This window comes from Strix uralensis, chromosome 7 (assembly GCF_047716275.1).
Source record: "Strix uralensis isolate ZFMK-TIS-50842 chromosome 7, bStrUra1, whole genome shotgun sequence".
In the NCBI taxonomy this organism is placed as follows: domain Eukaryota; kingdom Metazoa; phylum Chordata; class Aves; order Strigiformes; family Strigidae; genus Strix; species Strix uralensis.
The window spans coordinates 9,425,971-9,444,927 of record NC_133978.1 but is presented as its reverse complement, the minus strand read 5'-3'; the positions used below and the strand labels follow the sequence as shown (position 1 = coordinate 9,444,927).

Here is an 18,957-nt window from a genome sequence, read left to right as displayed (position 1 = left end):
GAAGAATGCACAATAAAGGCCAAATAAATGTTTTCATGTTGGTGATTGAAATAAATATATTCTGGGTAGTAGGATATATAACTAAGTTTTTAATTCTTTATAGAAATGGGATGAAAATGGAAAGATTTTCAGATCTTTGCTGTTCTCGTTTTGGAAGAGATGATAGCATAGAGGACGCGGGGGTGATGGGAATAGGCTTCCTTTGCTCTTTTCCTCTCCCACCACACACATTTTTTTCACGTTTCCCCTGCTCAAATGCTTTACGCGGGGTGGGACAACTGAGCCCAAGGGGAAAGCAGTGGCCCCTCTGCACTTACCACAGTGAGTTCGTTGGGCGCTGCGCCGTGCTGGAGCAGGACGTTGATGATGTGGGTGTGCCCCTGCTGCGCAGCCTGGTGCAATGGCGTGTACCCGTTCTGCAGGCACAGGGAAAGGGAAAGGCTGAAGTGGGCACAGCGCACACACTGCCTCTGCAGAATGAGTGAGGCAGAGGTGGAAAACTTACCTTCGTTTTGGCATTAACTTTTGCAGAATGTTGCAGAAGGAAGTTAACAATTTTTATGTTTCCATAGTGGCAGCCAACATGCAAAGGAGTGTATCCCATCTAGAATGAACATAAGCAATTAGTAAATGTGAATATCTCACACGTCTCCTGACAAAAAAAAAAAAAAAAAAAAAAGACATTAAGCTGTTAACTGTTAAGCTTTATTTCTTTGGCTTATATAAGAAATCCTCCAACCTTGGGAAAAAAACCACACTTCTCATGAATGCTGATTCAAGCCCTGTTCTTTGCAACCCTCTCTGAATGACTCGTATTTCTGTAGTCTTCAACACGTACAATGTTCATCGAAGATTTGCCTTCCTCTCCAGTGGTCAGACTATCAGGTCTCTGGGGCAGAGCCCGCCCTTTAAAATAAATGCGTGCATAATGCCTTGCACAGTGAGGTTCACATGCTTGGTGCTCCTACCGTTTAATAACAACCAAACAAATAAATAAGTAAATAATTACAACTTTCTAAACACCAGGCGTTCTGAGGGCTGCCTCAGCTACGGTGCAACTTGCAGCCCATCCATTCTGACTGAAACACCCAGAAGGTAAATATAAAACAATGCAACTGATTTGCCAGCTCTGCCAGGACAATATAGTCCTACAGAAACTGGAACACCAGCTGGTGAATTGAGGCTCTAAGACAGAAAGGTCTGATTTTTCATGTGTGTGGCCTTGTGTTATGCAAGTTGGAAGAAACTGTGTTTTCTTGGCAGCTGCAAAGATGAGAAACTTGAATGTATCCTTTGTGTTCCTATTACTTATTTTTTATTACTAGTGGACAGACTAAAAATGTTTGTCAACATTGGGACTCCCCCACTGAATTCTCTAAACACAACAGCTTCTTATAATAAAGTACACACATTTTGGAAATTTTTCTAAAACCAGTTAGTACAAGAATATCACTTAAAAACCTGACAAGATTTTTAAAAACTACTACTGGTTTCTAAAAACTACTTCTGGTAGCAAAGCAGGACTCACTAGGCTGACTCTGAACTTGCTCACATTAAAACCCACATATTTAAAATAAGTCAAGCAGCACTTTAATCAACAGTTAACATTTAACATACAATGCGACAAAACAGGACCAAAACTTGCTCTTGCTGCTCTTTTTCTAATCTCAGTCCATGAGAACACTGTTAGCAGTTTTGAAAAAGCTGGGCTTACTTGAGATGCTTAACATATTAGAAATGATTAGATTATCTTTCTTGAAATAATTATCTTTTCCTGCCTTATCTTCCCTGCACGACAACACTATCTCTTCTTCCTTAACAAACCTAATCAATCTAGAGCTGTGCAAAGTGCAGTTCAGGAGATGGCTACCTCTAAACGGGACACTTGCTATTTTTCTCCAAGGCACAGAGAGAGGTCACGGTTCCCCAAACCTCTCCCCCCTCATACTAATAGCTTGACGGCTTTCCAGCAGGTGCTCTGCTTGGCTCACAGAGATGGATTAATGGGCTTCCTCCTCTCTTGAGGTGAGTCATCAGGATTCCTTTCCCCTTTAAAGGTCAGGTTTCATGGACCCACTTGATGGGCTCTGAGATGCCAGAAGGGTCATCTTAGCCAGTATTCACATGGGGCTTCACCGTTTTGCAAGCAGGATGAAACTACACTGCTAGTGTAATATGTCCTTTTGCTACTCTGTGGGCCTTCCAATGCAGTATTGGCTCCATGCTCTATTACCAGTTTTTATTGAAAAATCAATTGCTAGGCTGTAAAAATCATATCTGATATGAGGAACACAAATACACTAAACACATGGTAAAATACACTGCAAATGTGCACTGCTGTTAATGTGTAGGAATTCTGCTTTTGGAAAAGGGTAAGGGGTGAGGTTGTTTGAGATCATTAATTTCAGTGGCAGAAAGGTCAGTTGTAATACATATGGGGAAGCACAGCCATGATGCATGTGTGTCTTGGCTGCTGGTAGAGCCCAAAGCAGCCACACAGCCGGAAGGAAAATACACTACTTAGGATTGAACAATCTGGAACTAGATCCAAAAGCTAACCTTGTGAGTAGAAACAGTGAAAGATGAGCTGGTCTTGTATTGACCAGGCTCTGGTTGCTCTCATCAGTGTTTAAAGGTAAAAAATTGCCTTTGCTTTCCTGCTCTGAGAAGAGGAGCCCGGTACCCAAGAGGTAGAGGCACACAGGGAGTTAAAAGCTGCAGCCTGTCATCCTTCATTTGTAGATCCATGTCAGTGAGGTAAGGCCAGCTTAGACAACTCGGTCAAAAGCACTGAGGGGGCAAGTCCAAGGTCAGCCTGGGGTTCAGGAGCCAGCACTACACCACATGTTCAAACCATGAGGTCAAAGCCGCTCAGAAGAAAGAGAAAACCTCAAATGTGAACTATTTCCACTAGAGGGAAGTTTCAAGTTTCCATGGGTTTAGACACACCATTTTCTTCATGTCACTTTGCCTCTGATACTACTTCACACAAGGTTACCTAATTTCAGTTGTATTAACACATGCTAGGAGATGGTAGCTGTGCCAGTTACTTTAAACTACTAGCTTTGACAACCAGGACGAGTTAATCATTACAAGAAACAGCGCCAGATCCAAATTCCATTGGCATCAGCAGAATTAAACTTTCCATTGACTTATATGAACACTGGATCAGATGCAAATGACTACAAGGAACTTTTCCCACAGAAAACCTGCACACAGTGGCAAGAGCCTGAGTACTAGCTAAAATGAACTAGCATCATGAACTGAATGCTGGGACCTCTTACAGTTACTGTTAGTTTAGGGTTGTCCTAATAGCTTCCTAGCAGTGTCCGGGGTCTGAATCTGACAGGGCTCCCTAAGCAGGCCAGAGTCTTGAGTCTTCAGCAGAATGCTGAGCATACTCACAGCCATGTACCTCAAATGCCGCTTTTGTGGCCCTTGCTCCTACATGTTCAAAGATAAACTCAGATTAAAACATGGGCAAACTATCAGAACATCAGTTAAAAAAAAAAATGCTGTGAAACTTCCTCATACAAGAACTTAATTCCCTCTCCCCCTTCAAAATATGGCCTCTTAACATGACCTGCAAGGTCAACAAAAATCAGACATCATAAAACCAACTGGGGAGATGAAATCCAAAGTCAAGGGCCACCTGCTGGGAACCCCCTGCTAATAACCCTAAAACATTAAAATCTGGAGAGTATCAGAGAGCCAAGACCAGCTGATGTCAACTTTCCCTTTGAAGTGATCAGTAAAGGCTCCTCTCTGCAGCCTGTAACAATGAATATTGAAGAAGGAGCTATCAAAATCCCAGTATTTGCTGCAGTACAACATCAATTTCCTTCTACAAATGGCATATACAAAGATTTACATGTGGTACCTTCATAAATGGCTAGAGGAATAATTATTGATGTTCTTTGTCACTCCTGACTAGCCTGCTGTTTAAATCAGAGACTAAATGAAAACTTTTCCTCTTTCCCCTCCAAATGCATGGTAGAAATTATGACATTTCCATGGTGACATAGACAGTATTCTCCCTGCTACAGCTCTTGGTGTCCCAGAGGTGAAGCTGAAGCAGGCTCCCTCTGAAGCTCTCGGTGCTGCTGGCCTGGTCAGGTATGGCAGCTGGAGGTGCCGTGCACTGAAAGGCAGCTTCTCTGCTACAGGCATCATGCATGCCCTGAGTAGTGACGTGGGCACCTGCTAGCCTGGTGGCAAAATACCAGTTTCCTGTCTGAACTCCCTGGAGGGGCCTGGAAGCTTTCTTTTAACCTTGCCATACTCTGTGGTCATCTCACGTCATGTCGTGTTTGATCAGGCAGTGCCTAATGCAGCACACAGTCACTGACAGCAGAGTGACAGAGATCTGACATGGCGGGTCACATCTCACCGGGCATGGTAGACCTCCTCAGCCACCAGAGGACACTTTTTAAGTTTACAGTCAGCAATGTTTGTAGAGAAGGCATTGGTTGAAATAAAACTAATTAGCAAAATGCCCTTTTAATGCCTGAGACCCCCAAAGGATATCCTTTGCTTCTCAGCTACAGTACAGATTCCTGCATTCAACTGTTTCTAGCTCAGGCAGGTATAACATTTATCTTTACATCCCAGCACCTTCATGGAAAACAGACATTCTGTTAATTTTTCTGAAACACTCCAACTGGCAGATTCTGCAGTTACACAACCAAAGTAGCTATGAAAGTTATAATTCTCATGGCTATCTGAGCTTGCTATTTTCATTCTCTACAGAAATATGAACAGGGGGCTAAAATATTTTGCTTCAAAAGGTATTAATAATGAAAAAACCCAAACCATTGACCAAAGAAACCCAACTCCACAATTATACCCATTTCTGCATAGCAGTTTATGTTCAGAGTTATATTTACTGGCAAAGCGCCAAGGGACTTAGTGGGCATCCTAGTACTAAAAAAGTTACTTCCAGGAAAATCAGGGCTTTTGTTCAGTACAGCTCTAATGCGCATCACCTTCTGGCAGTCAGTTGCTGTGCTGCTTCTAGCTGTTTAAAGAATGAGCAGCAATATGGGAGTTAGCAGCTGGGAAGGGCTTATCAAAAGCAACAAGAATAACAGCCAAAAAAAAAGAAAATCAGAAATACTGAGCTTTTCAATTGTAATGGAACACAAAACCACAAAGCATCCCTTATTCTCTTGCCCTTCAATTTTTTTTCAGGGAAATTATCACAAACCTTGTATTTCTTGTGAATTACTTCAATATCCTCCACTGGCAATAACCATAAATCTTAACAGCTTGAATTACTGCATCTTTCTAGTCATGCTGACTCTCAAGCTGCTCTGTTTTTGTTTTTCTGCTGTAAATGTCAGACAATGAAGCTACAGTATTATTGTTGATAAGGCCAGAAAATGCTCTCAATCCAAAGATCACAAAAGCATCCAGCCTTGATCAAAGGAAGCAGGCAAACCTATGTGTACAATACACACTTCACTGCTTTGCTGAATCAGGGCCTAACATGTTGCAGTACCTTGCAAAGGTTCATTACTGCACATTATTAGGCTGGAAATTTCCACACAAATGTCTTGATTGCTGTTATGAACCACTGTAGCACTCAGGATGGTATGGAGCTCCTGTCAGAACAAGGCAGGCAGACCTGAATAAATCTCCCTAAATAAATCTGAAATAAAAGGCCCAGCTCAACCTGCAAAAGAACATCATGACCATTATCTCCTACCAATACTACAGTTTTAGGAACAAAAGACAGTTTAATACTGGCTTTATTTTCCAGACAGTCATCAACCAAGGACTGTGAGACCATCAGTTCCCCTGGCAGAGGCCCAACACCAAGTGCAGTGCAGCAACAGTTTGACTAAAATGGCTTGCACTGAGACCAAAGCCCCAAATCCTGCTCTTCATCCTTGACCGAACCAGCACTCTTCTCCAGTCAGTTTTCCTTTGCCAGTCCATCACTGTAATGCTGTATCCTACAATAACACTATCCAATGGGATAAACAGTTGAAAAATGACATGTGGAGACCTGCTGAGCCGTGAAACAATATTTATTTGTGCCAACTCCCAGCACAAAAGCCCTGCAACAAAAGCAACATCACATGTACCAGTACAGCTTTTACACTCTCAACATAACTGCCAGAGAAGGAATATCTGCTTGCAGCCATGGCTTCAGATTGATTTTTAACTCCCAATATTATGTGTAAGATGAGCATTCCTTGTGTTAAGCATGATATTGCATAACACAGAGTTACAGCATTGAAAACTCTTTAACAAACCTAAATTCAGACACAGATGTAATGTCAGAACGGACAAAACTGCTGCCCTTTCAGCAGCACACCAACATGCCTTCTGTGAATACTAGATTCAGTTTTTAAAGCTTTCTAAATGTGAAGGGTTTTGAAGCAGCTCTGAACCTTCACCACCTGAACTGCATTTTAGTGTTGCTACTTTTCCACCATTTATTATATTTGCTTCTTGCATATTAAGATAAGGTGTTTTCTGTGGCTTATCAATTGGAGCTCAGTCTAACAGGTCTAGGCTTAAAACCACATAACAAAATCTAATCTTCAAGTGGCAGGAGCAGCCTTGTAGCCTCTCAAGCACTAGCTCTGGCATGCTAAACTAGTGTTGTTTACTCTTTAGCGTTGACTGAGACAGACTCCTGCAGCTCTGGGATTAGAGGCTGTTTAGTTAACTGATGCAGCAGAACCAGAAGGATCCCATAACACCATCAATAAATGGACTTCAAAACCAGCAGCTATTCCTCCTTTCATGCTTTTTTCTGCAACAAAGTTCAGGAAAAAAATTTCTTTGGAGGGAAACCACCTCAAGAGAGAACCACAGTTGCAACGGTTCAGGTCCGAGAGCAATTTTGAAAATGCTCATAAGTTTTAGGGCCAGAACTGATCTTAATCATGAAGACTAATCTCCCGCACAGGAGATTTTCTGTAGTATTGGATTTTTTTTTGTTCCCTGCTATAGCTTCAAGATACAAAATGTGTTCCTGCCCAATCTTCTCCTCTAATCACCCGAAAAACCCCAATCATGTGTGTGGCTCTGAGAACCTGAGCAGGAGTAAGAACTCCCATGCATCAGAATTGCAAATTCCAGATGTTTTCATAGGGAGTGTAAGTTATATATAATTGATGATTAAAGAACATGTACCAGAGGTGGAAGATGATAGCTCATTGGTCCCTACTTAAGAAGTTGAATGACCTGCTAAGATATTAAGTGTTCTCCCTATATTGACAGATACTGTGCTGGAGTGACATAACCGATGCTTACTTAACCTGGGAAAATGAGAAATATGATAAGGAGAGAATCTAAACAAACTAACACCACCAACCACAAAAGACTACTGAATAGTCATCTAGACCACAATAACTGTAGTAACAGAAGTGTATGGATGTGAAATGCAGAGAAGAAAACTGAAGGTTAGTGGTGATGTTGCTGGTAGCAGGGATCCCCAATATAATACCACTCTAAGCTGTGCAGTTTCACTGACTTTTAAGGCATGGACAGCCACATCTCTGTCACTGCATGTCCGAAGTAATGAATCTGAATGGGACATGCTGGATGGTATCATGCAAACACGCAAGCATAGCAACAGTGCTTCTGAAGCCAACTCAGCTGTTGCTGTATCTTGCTCCCCAGTGCCTCTGGTTTTAGAGGCAGCACGCATAGACCTTTTATTCCCATAGAACAGTTAATCCATCTAAACAAGAGAGCTTGTAACTACAGAGCTGCTATTTTACAAGCCAATAATCTAAACTTCACTGGCACAGAACATGCGGTCAAGGTGTGGTAGTTCTTACAGCATAACACTTTTCCTTCAGTGTAGAAGTTCAGAGCTTGTCAGCTCTTTCCTTAGGAACTCAAGATGATCATCAGTTTAGCTAGAAACTATTCCATGCTAAAATACATGGTAGTGCATTGGCACTTTTCTTATATCACAGACGGTAGTGAGTGGATATCTGGCAGATGACCCCCATGTGGCTGACTGTGTGGAGCCTGGAGGGCTCCCCGCTGCACAAACCCAGCAGATGGGACTCTGCAGAAGTCAGTGAATAAGCATCAAGCTCAATCCACTCTAACACAATCCTGCAAGGCATGTGGGCACTTTCTTCCTAAGGAGCAGCCAGTCCCCTACAGCAGAGAGGGCAAATTAGCATGGTAGGCAGGAGGACAAGCCTTTGCGGGTGTTCTTCAGCACAAAGACCTACAGGATCAGTAATGCACATTCTCCCAGGCAGGCGATTTGTCACACCACAGAGTAGTTCTGCTTAAATACACCATGACTTTGCCTGACCTATGAGTCCCTGCCCCACTTCCTGAACAACTCTGGGGCAGTCCCATGGAAGAAAATGTGTACTGGGAAACTATTCTTTACTTGCACTAGTTACGTATATACCTGAAGAATGAGGGTGAACAACAAGGGACTTACTGTTGGCTTGTTTAAAATTATATGACATTACTGATAACAGGATTCATGCTGCAGACAGAAACACGACTGTGTTTTTTTTCCCTGTCTGTGGTTTCACCTACTGACTAGTTCAATATTCAAAGATGCAATTAAGAAATTCAGCTCCGCCCAGAGGAGATCTCTGAATGAGAAACTGAAGTCCCTTTTCTGTGTGTCTCTACAGAGTCACATGCCTACTCCACCACATTGCCACCCTGCCAGGCTTAAAGTTCAGTACCGAGCTTGTGCGACTGTGCCAGGCTGGCCCTTGAGACCCAACAAACATGCTCTGCCTCTCAGCTGTGACAGTATCTCAGATGTTTTCACCACGCTAATGTGACTTAAAGGCCACTAGTCCAGAACTGGATCCTATTTGGACATTGGAGAGCACGCAAAAGGAACACGTGACTGCCTGCACCTGTCAACGTAAATGTCTCCTTAGACTACTTACTATTTGTGGGACAGAGAAGAGTGGGAGACAGGCAAACACTCACAGGAAAGTTGTATGGGCTAGAAGGCGATTCAGCTCTGACCAAATTAAAAGAGCAGGTTCTGCAGTGTCTTGCTACAGAAACCAAAACGAGGTAGGAATGATCTCCAGAAAGGCAACCACATATGTCTGAGGAAATTATGCAAAGAACGAACCAGGGCAGATCTCACCTGCTGCTGGATGATTTAGCAGATGATAAGAACCCAGACTGATTCATCTGTAAAATGTATGAGCTGAGGATATGTTACAAAAGTATAAAGCTGGAGAAGCTCCTGGGATTTCAGGAGAACTATTTCAGTTTCATGTCAATAATTTCATTGAAATCAGTAGCTGGTACAGTTGGAATTACACAGTAGAAAAATCACACAACAATGACTTTTCCCTCTGCCACGGATTATAATCAGCTGAGCTGCAGCCAGATATGATGACGGATTCAGCCCTTTCTGAAATGTCAGTGTGGTGATAATATTGCTGGACAGTCTGACATACCTGGATGTTTATGGGATGCAAGCACAGCACAAAATTTGTGGCACGCACCTAACAGAGAGTTGTGAAAGCTGTTACTCTGCACAAAGGGTGCAGATCAGATTGTGAGACTTGGTTCATTTAGTCGATTTGATCAGCTACAGTCCAAGTATTTGATCACAACTGATTTCTTACCCAGCTAAAGGAATGACTCCAAGATCTAGACTAGAATGTAAGTGTAATCAACACTGAGATCATCATCGTTAAATTCTGAGCACTCTATACACTATTAGTGAGCATAAAACCATTTATACACAGGCTCTTGGAATTTACTCACGACATCACTCTTGAAACCAATACTGTGAAGTGGGTGGCGTAATTGATTTGGGTCTCAAAAGCTATCCCCAAGCACCCTGGAAAACCAGGTCTCTTATTTAGGAGTCCAACTATTTAGTTTAGGCAAACCTATTTTTTGGCGAGTAAATTTGAAATGGACCACTATCGCACATATGCATTTCATATTAGAAAACAGCGATAAAGAATTTCAAATTTGTCCTCAAGAGTTAAATATTTAATCACTAATGTTATTTTCAAAGGTAGAGTAGAGCAATATTTACTGACAACCTAACAGGTTAATGTTTACCATCAGGAGAACAATGGTCTAGTCTGAACTTGGGACAACAGAAAAAGTCAGTTCCCTAGAATGTACCCATACGATGAAATAGCTTGCCTCACTATGCTTTGCAAAACAAAGCAGCTTAGAAATTCAGAGGCATCCAGTCACGAAGGCTGAGTCAAGCTGTAGGAGTAGGGAGTAATCTTTACAAATGAACAATGGCTTTACTTGCAGAATCATGTCTATGGATGGCTATTTAGTATCAGCTCAGGGAAAGAAGACTGCTTCATTTTATAAAGTCTCTTAAGTCATGGGAAAAAGTATTAACCACTTATTAGCCAGGAATGCCTACACTGCATTTACATTGTTTCTCTTGCTGTAAATACAGACGTTTTCAGAAACAGTTCTCCTGGGTTTTGTTTCTACTGTCAGCTGAATGGAAAGTATGTGCAACATGTAAAAAATACAAAAAGAAGATGAGATTATGCATATGGTAAAAGATTATATGACTCTCTGTAGAGAGAGCTCAAGCTTTTCTGAGTTTCCTTACATAAAAAACAGATCATTCCCACTTACCTTCAGTGAAACACAATAGTAGGATACAATCTAAATCTATATTGATCTAAATATTTGGCAAGAAATAAGCTTACTGCTCAAAGACTGGGTATAAACTAAACACTCAAGTTTACATATTTTTAGTTTTCAGAATACATTCTCTAATAGTTTATTACAAGGAATGTTTCTGCTGTTATTTCAGTTTCACCCTGAAATCGATTACTAGTCCAGTCTATAGGTGCTTGCCTCCCTGAAAGGAAATTAGACATGTTGACAGTGGTGTTCCTACCTTCGTCTGTGCATCCACAGCAGCTCCTTGGTTAACAAGAACCTCTGCTACATTGACTCTATCCTCCTGAGCAGCCAAGTGGAGTGGCGTCAGTCCACTCTGTAAATTAGAAGCAACAAGTAACAATCTTCAGAGGAGGCACATGAATACTAAAATGCAAATTCAGGTATTGGTAAGACTCACAACATCCTACTGAATTTAAATAAATAAATAAATTCCACTTTCACTGCGTAATGTGATTCCTAGACACATTTGTTGATTCACAAGAAAGTACAATTTGAAAGCCAGGAAGATAATGGTTTTTTTACACAAGGAACATTTCTTCATGCAGCGTTAAATGTGGGATAGCAAATTATACACTAAGAAAAAGTCACATAGTTTAGCTCCTGACTAATTAACTTCCTTAGACTGAGTGAGATTTTAAAAGAAATATTGAATTGTTTAAACTTCTACAAGTTTTCTAGAAGTAACATTCGCTCAGATTTATCCTTACCTTTTGCTCCACTACTTTATCATTTTCTAACACAAACAGAAAAGATGAAACTATATTTCTCTGACATCAGGTCCATTTCTCTCCTCCCAGGGAGTATACAGACTTGCTAGATGACATCTACTGACACTCTTTTTGATAGTCCATTAGTTTTCTTATCTGAAACTTGAGATCTAAAATCCTTAAAGCCTCAGAAAGCTATGCAACTTTCTGTCATATAAAAGACCTCAGCTAAGAGGGGTAGAAGAGAGAATCTGCTGAGGGAATGCTGTTAGGAATGGGAAAGAATATCCTTTACTTGCAAATTACAGTTCTTTTTCACTCCTTATGTTCCTACTGCCTTTAGCACCAGTGACAGAAGTGCAGGTGGCAGCAGTTGGCACATCAGGCTGAAACATTTTCTAAGTTTCCTACCTTTGAACCCAAACTCATGTCCACAGTGCATTCGCTACCAAAGATAGTTATTCTGAGACTGACCTGCTGTACTGTACTTGAACATTCAATCCTGATGACAATGCAGCTTAGGTGGGTCACATTACACAAATATAGAACAGTAACCAATTGTAAATTACCTAATGGAGCCTGGATATTATGGGCCAAACCTAAAATGATTTAATAAGCACTCAGTGCCCACACTGAGGCTCTGAGTATTCAGCTCCCAACTATTCTGTGGATCCTGAAGAAAACAAATGCTCTTTTTATTCCCATTGCAAAACTCAAGAGTTAGCATGCTTTAAATATCTGGCTTCAAATATAGGTGGTGAGTTTGGAGGAAACATGAGTGTGGGGGGGGACTATTTTCAAAAGGTGGTGTTATCAGTATAATGATAAACTATAGATTACAGGTGAACAGTAACAGTTTGAAGGATGTTGCAGGTAATTAACCTCTGGTGGGACTGAATCAAAACGCCAAGCAGCTGCAATCATGCTCTCTGTATTAGCCTCAGCAGCAAAACCATAATAGCCAACGTGATGCAGAATGCGTACATGGCAAATTGCCTTGTGGGGATACAAAGTACATCCTGCACTGCATAAGCCCACACACTTGATTGAGACTGGGGGAAAAAATCAACATCTGCAAGAGAAGCTTCCTGAAGGAGGGCCCAGAAATAACCAAACTGTAAAGTTAGAAACAGGAAAACACAGCAGGCCTGTGCAGCATCACCCACAGCCTCAGAGGACACTGAGTCTTTCTACCTGCTGAGAATAAGAAATATTTTCCATGAAAAATTTGTCTCCTGCCTTTCTACTTTAGCTAGATAAATCCATACTGAAACTGCACTTTACAACATCTCTGATGGCTAGTGGGGCATTGAAAGAATTAAGGCTGCACATTTGCTAGAAACATTACTGTAGAGCAGAGTTAATAGCCTATAAATTCATACATATAGAAACTACAATCTACCAACTTCCCTTTCCTGCCCCCAGGAGAAATTACACCAAAAATCAGTGTGCTCTAAGGAACACCCCCTGGGGAGGAAGAATCACTTATATTAGTGAACAAAATCTCAGACAACCTTGCTGTTATTATCCCATAAAAAAAATCAGCTTCCCTTAACAAGTTAGTTGTTACCATTGCTTAATGGGCAGGCATATATCTAGAGGCTCATAAATGACACGCGCCAATCCCGCTAACCACTGAGGGGAGGAAGACATTTTCTCTCTGGGCATGTTTTGGCAGACTAGCATAACATGGAAGGAAGGGAGATGGATTAATAAATTCCTCTGCAGCATGTGCTATCATCAAAACTTGGGTACTACGAAACTCCGTTCATTCAATGTGACAGGGCATGCTGCTTTCTTTGCTAGAAGAAATGATGATGGGTATTCAAACACCTGCAGTAGTTTTCAAAATGTGCAGAATCGCAAATGGACAAAAATTAATTGCAGGCTCCTATCATTTTCATCACCATATTTGTTTACTGCCTTAGCACCAAGCTGGGAGAACGCTTACCTTGTTGCTGAGATTTACATTAGCATTTCTAGTAAGAAGCAATGACACCATGTCTACGTGGCCATCCTGAGAGGCAAGATGTACAGGGGCAATACCCTGTCTGGTTACAGCATTGGCATCAGCACCATATTCCAGAAGTGTAGTTGCTATGTCCATCTGGTTTTTCTTGGCAGCTATGTGCAGTGGCGTATAGCCATTCTGTCAAAAGAAAGCACTTCATGGCAAGCTACTCATTAAACAATGTGACAAATCACTTTCCTGTACCTACCCAACTCTATAAAAGTCAGTCATTAGTTCTCAAAATTCTGTCAGGCACAGTCAAATACAATATTAGCTAGTTGTACAAATGAATGTATCAGAGCTTTAAGCAATCTGTTTTTGAAAGTACTGCTACAGATAGCAGGACTCTGAAAGAAACTTTCAAACTTGGGAAAAAATATCTGTTCAGAAGAGCACACCCTATAGCAACAGGAATTTGAGTTTCATTTCACAGACATTTGCTACTTTTCCTTAAATGTACATAAAATCTTTAACAAACAGAAGAGCAGGATGTGTGTTCATAACTCAGACCAGCTGTTATTGTTTGGTTTTTTTCCCATTTCCCAGTGTGAATGAAAGCATTTCGTACATGAAATATGGCCTTTCTTGCAGCATTTACCCTAACCTTACTGACAGGCTGTTTTTGTTCAGATCAAGGGAAAATTAAAGCATATAACTTTAGAGTCTTTCATGCGTTTTTTTTTATTCCTTCCAATATGTGTACCTAGTGAGCCCACTACTAAAATTAAAAATGCAGTATCTATTGCATGATAGAATTTTATAATTCTAAAACAGGATTGATTCGGCAGAAAACAGATAAATACATATAAAGAATAACTGATTGGCATACAAATACCAAAACACTGACTAAGGTATGACCAGCTTTTGGTACAGATTCAATGCCTGTTTATTCAAGAACTTTCTGCTTTTTAGAAATATATTAGCCCTCATTTTAAAGCAAGTGGCAAATGTGCACACATATGCACGTGACTAAGGAAGAAGGTCAGGGGGGATGAGACCCTAGCTGCAGGAACCATTTTTTATGGTATCATAAGTACCGTGTGCATCTCAGATTACACAGCCCAATAAAATCTATCTAAAGGCACAAAGCATTCACCTGGCTTGGCTCCTCCCTCTGCCCCAAGGGGCAGCAGGGCTGGACTGTATGGGAAGGCAGGTCAGAACAGATGCAGGGCGATGCAGGTAGGAGCAAAGCATAAATACACAGGGGCACACAAATGATTACAGGAGAGCTTTAACAGTCATCTGGAAGTGAGAGACGCACAGCACTAACTCCACACGGAAAAGGTTCTGTAACCTTCAAAATTCAATTCAGATTCAGTTCAGACCTTAGGTACCAAGATATTTCAAAATGACACCTGGGAAACGCAGCGACACAATTAGTAAGGGAAGTATACAGCCACTGAATTTTCACTTTGAAGATAAAATGCTTCAGGAAAAACAAACACAAATCCTCTCCCTTAGACTTCCTGCACTAGACCGACATGTAAAACAGCCATTGCCACATAAGCACCTACTAAATCCTAAATACTACATGCTAAATCCTGCATATATGCTGAACTTCATGTATATTTTGTAAAATAACAAATGCCGTTTTTAAGCCTTTTCCTCAGAAATGGGCATACATTGCTTTCAGTGGAATGGAAAGCAGCAAGTTGTCAAGAGAAGGCAAAAAGAGAGCTGAAAAATAGAAGCTGAAATCCAGCTCAGTCTCAGTCTGCATCTTATCATAAGGGCTGTGCTCGGTCACTATGCATAGATGCAGAAGGGAATGGAGAAATTTGGAAGGAAGGGTTAATGAAATGAAAAAGTTTGGAAGGAAAAGTTAATTCTGGCTGCCAGGGAAAAGAGATAAAAAGGGGAAACAGTTAAAGATGAAGGGATAGAGAAAAACTGAGGCTTTGGGGGTGGGGAGAAGAGGAATTTTAAAGTTGATGCCAAATTCAAATTAGACACAAGCCTAATTTTTGTCTATAAAACAGAAGAATAATTCATCAGAATAACTCTTTGTATCACAGCACCATACTCTGACATGGCCACTTCCCATACCCTTTCATCACACACTCTTTAAGGCAAATGCCAGGCCAGGCTAATGAGCCACTCTTAAGATCAGTGTCAAAGACAGGAGTGGCACAGAAAAAGCAAGTGCTGATGAAACTAACTGTGGAGCCAGTGATATGATGTAACACATTTATTAGACCACATTTACAAAAGAAATGGGAAATCATCTGTTGTTACCAGTATCATCTTTCAGATGACTGCACAGTGGGTGCCTAAAGGAACAAACATGCTACCGTTAATTTTATTTAGTATTGACGCTCTACTCAGTGTTGCTGTGGCTCACTTGCTGTAGAATGCTAACAAATGCTTTCTTTTAGGAAGACTTACAGCTGGCACTTGAAGGCCTGAAGTGGCAGCTGCAAAACTGTTCTGCTACAGATGGGGAAGCTAAGGTGACCTGACACATGAGTTTGTGTAATATTATACTATAGTCTATAGTGCTTCCACCTTGGTTTGGACTTCCCAAGCCTTTGGCAGTGGCTGCTGCAATCCCTGCCCCTACAGGATGCACAGCTTCCACTGGCAGTTTCTTTCAGTGAAAACTGGGTCAGTGTCTTCTCATCCTCTTCAGAAGGCCCCTTCTTCCCCACAGTGGCATTTGAGTGCTGTGTTGCAGTAGTAAAAGATCAGAGATCACTCCAGTTCACCTCCTGGGGGCTCAGCTCTGGCAGATTGCCATTATTGGCATTATTGATTTTAAACTGTGCCGTTGCTGCTGGCTATCCTTGTTTATTTAACCTTCTTCTCTTTTGCACTGTAAACTCTAGGACCTACCATGTATGACAGACTCCATCCTCTTCTTCAGCCATGCAGAAGGCCTCTAGTATTCAGTCATGTGTGAGAGGAAGGCAATCAAGGAGAGCTGTCTATCCATGACACTGATTTTTCCACTAGCTCTCCATTTTCCACAGTGGTTTTTTTGCAGTGATTTTAGGAATGTATCTGGGTTGTTTCAGATGAGGTATTTACACTGCACTTACCCCACTTGAGCCTACATATGCTTCCACCCTGTTTTACTCATTGTTGCTGTCCAGCTATTGATTATTGATCCATACATAAACCTGGGATCCACAAAAGATATAGACACTTTAAGCTTCTCTAAATTCTTTCTTCTACTCAGAACTAGAATACATTTAAATATTTATTCTTTCACATCCCCTGAAATCTTACACTATGTGTTGTCTTGCCTACAGTAAAGTGCAATCAAAGCAGGGCTGTGACTAGTTGTTTTGTTTTCTCACCAGTCTATTTACACTGTGGTAGAAGTATTGTGAAGCACATTATTAATTACATACCAAGAAACATATCACACCTCAGAAATCATCCTGTGGCACAATACAGGAGAACTACCTCTGTGTAGCAATGCATTAACTCCAAGCTTGCCTGGCACAGACGTTAAGATGCAATGGTATAAATTTGCTGGCTTGGAGAAGGTACTAAGGAGACGGGAGAAGCGAAAGCAAGGCTCAGTATTCACCGAGACTGAACTTTATTGAAACTAGAGATTTTAAATGTTTCTACATCTATACTTGCTTTTTTACTGCTGTTTTATTCACATGCAGAATTATTCTAACAGCTCTACGTGGTTGTGAAACATTAATAAACAAGGTCACTGAGTCCCCTGTAAATGCAAGCATATACAGCCTAGAAAGAACAGAGGTAGACAGGGAATAAAGTGACACAAAAAGCCTAGGTATTGTTCCCCCAGAGTGGCCAGTACTTGTACCTTGGCAGATGCGTGAGGTGAAGCTCCCTGGTCCAACAGTAGGAGTGCCACTTTTTGATTATCGTAGTGTGCAGCTACATGCAGTGGTGTTAAACCGCTCTAAAAACACATGCAGAACAAACAAGTGCTGTTACAGACCCTCAGCAGGGAAAACTTAAGAGTTTGAAAAATGAAATTAGATAAGGTGAAAAAACACATTTGTTATTCATTCCTGTATCCAGATTATTTGATAACTTTAGAATCAAAAAATAAAATGGAGATTTGAAAATCCTTACTGAGCTGTGAAAGCCCTTTTTACCCAGGGAAGATGAACAGAGAAGCATGTTATCTGTGCTGCCCCCAGGACAGAGCAGGTAAGGAATTTTGACCCTGAGGTCACACCCTCGGCATTGTTTTCCTTTTACTGCAGTGGATAAATAAACTGTCCCCTGGATATGTAAAAATCCAAGCCGGGCTGCTTTAAAAAGCTTGAGGTCCTACTGAGCTTTGCCCTCTGTCATGAGACCTAGGGGAGCAGAGCCAGCTGCCTGAATACTCTTAATAATACTGAAAATAGTCTGGGCAGGAAGCTAGGGGAATGGTTTGTCTCTATTCCCCTGGATGGGTGCAGAGAAGACATAATTTTGTTATCAATTAATGACAATAAAAGTCACTTTTGTCAAGAGTTTGCTGGCTCTTGGCAGCCCCAACAGGGACTGGAATATTACATGAAACCCATTCCAGTTAAATCCAGGCTGTGGATACTAGTGTGATGGTAAGTAGGTAGAAGGCTATTATGACAATATTATGTGCATTTAGATATTTGCTGTGCAAGTGGCAGTGGCTTCTTTTGTCCTACCTTTCCAGAAGCATCAGGAGATGCATTCTTCTGAAGTAGGAGGTTGGCTACCTCAATTTTCCCATATTTTGCAGCCACATGTAGAGGAGTAAATCCTTTCTGTAAGAGAAAGCAGTTATATAGCAGCCTTATGCACCCTTTTTCAGGGTAAGGTTTGTCTCTGATCTACAAGGATACTGCTGTTTCCATCCATTCCCTTACATAGGCCTGAGTGCAGGCAGCAAGTCTGCAGATTCCCAACTGCCCTTGCAGGTCTGGAGGCCCTCCCTTGCGAGGCAAAGCCCTATCTACATTAAAACAATTGTAAAAAGGGAAGAGTCAGTTCCTTTCTTCACACCACCAGAGACCCAAGGATAAGGCTGGGTAACAGTTTATCAACTCCCGCCAGGAATTTCTGCCCTGCATTCCTTTCATTCTGAGAAAACGCTTGTCTGATCACTGGGATACGTTACACATCAGGCTCTGAGGTAAAAGCATAAAGTTTTGTACCCTTTTAACAAAATGTAGCTCATTTTTGTATTATTTGTATGGGTAGATGATTCTTGCAGCATTTAATTCACAAGTAGCACTTGATACAGCTGTATTTTACTATATAAGCTATTGCTTTTGCAACTCCCTTACCTTGGTAATGATAGATAAAGATGCACCATGATCCAAAAGAACAGAAGCTACATCTTCATGTCCTTCTCGAGCAGAAAGATGCAGGGGCGTATAGCCAGACGTCGTAGCTGCATTTGGAGATGCTCCTTGCTGTAGCAGCTGCTGTACTATATCTGCTTTTCCCAGTCGAGCAGAAATGTGCAGCGGCGTTTGGTCGTCCTAAACATAAAGGAAACACAACAGACCTACATAAGAAAACTAAGGCTCATATTTTGACAGGAAATATTTGCTCAGATTCTATCACTTTTCAAAATTGCAGATGAGCATTAATTCTACTGAGGTCTTACCTAGTGAATATTGCATGCTG

At 41.3% G+C, this 18,957-nt stretch overlaps 1 protein-coding gene across 31 annotated transcripts in view; it reads right to left on the bottom strand.

Moving 5' to 3' along the window:
- The window catches only part of ANK3 (ankyrin 3), a 379,686-nt gene that overhangs the window by 85,241 nt on the left and 275,488 nt on the right, over positions 1-18,957 (bottom strand). For 27 of the 31 annotated variants that reach the window (XM_074874343.1, XM_074874344.1, XM_074874360.1 and 24 more), the window contains 7 exons: positions 18,612-18,809; positions 17,991-18,089; positions 17,153-17,251; positions 13,306-13,503; positions 10,862-10,960; positions 506-604; positions 318-416 (listed from right to left, as the gene is read on the bottom strand). In XM_074874343.1, the coding sequence (XP_074730444.1) occupies positions 318-416; positions 506-604; positions 10,862-10,960; positions 13,306-13,503; positions 17,153-17,251; positions 17,991-18,089; positions 18,612-18,809 (891 nt within the window). The remainder of the gene's footprint in view (positions 1-317; positions 417-505; positions 605-10,861; positions 10,961-13,305; positions 13,504-17,152; positions 17,252-17,990; positions 18,090-18,611; positions 18,810-18,957) is intronic. The other 4 variants (XM_074874361.1, XM_074874362.1, XM_074874349.1 and 1 more) reach the window with 1 other exon arrangement.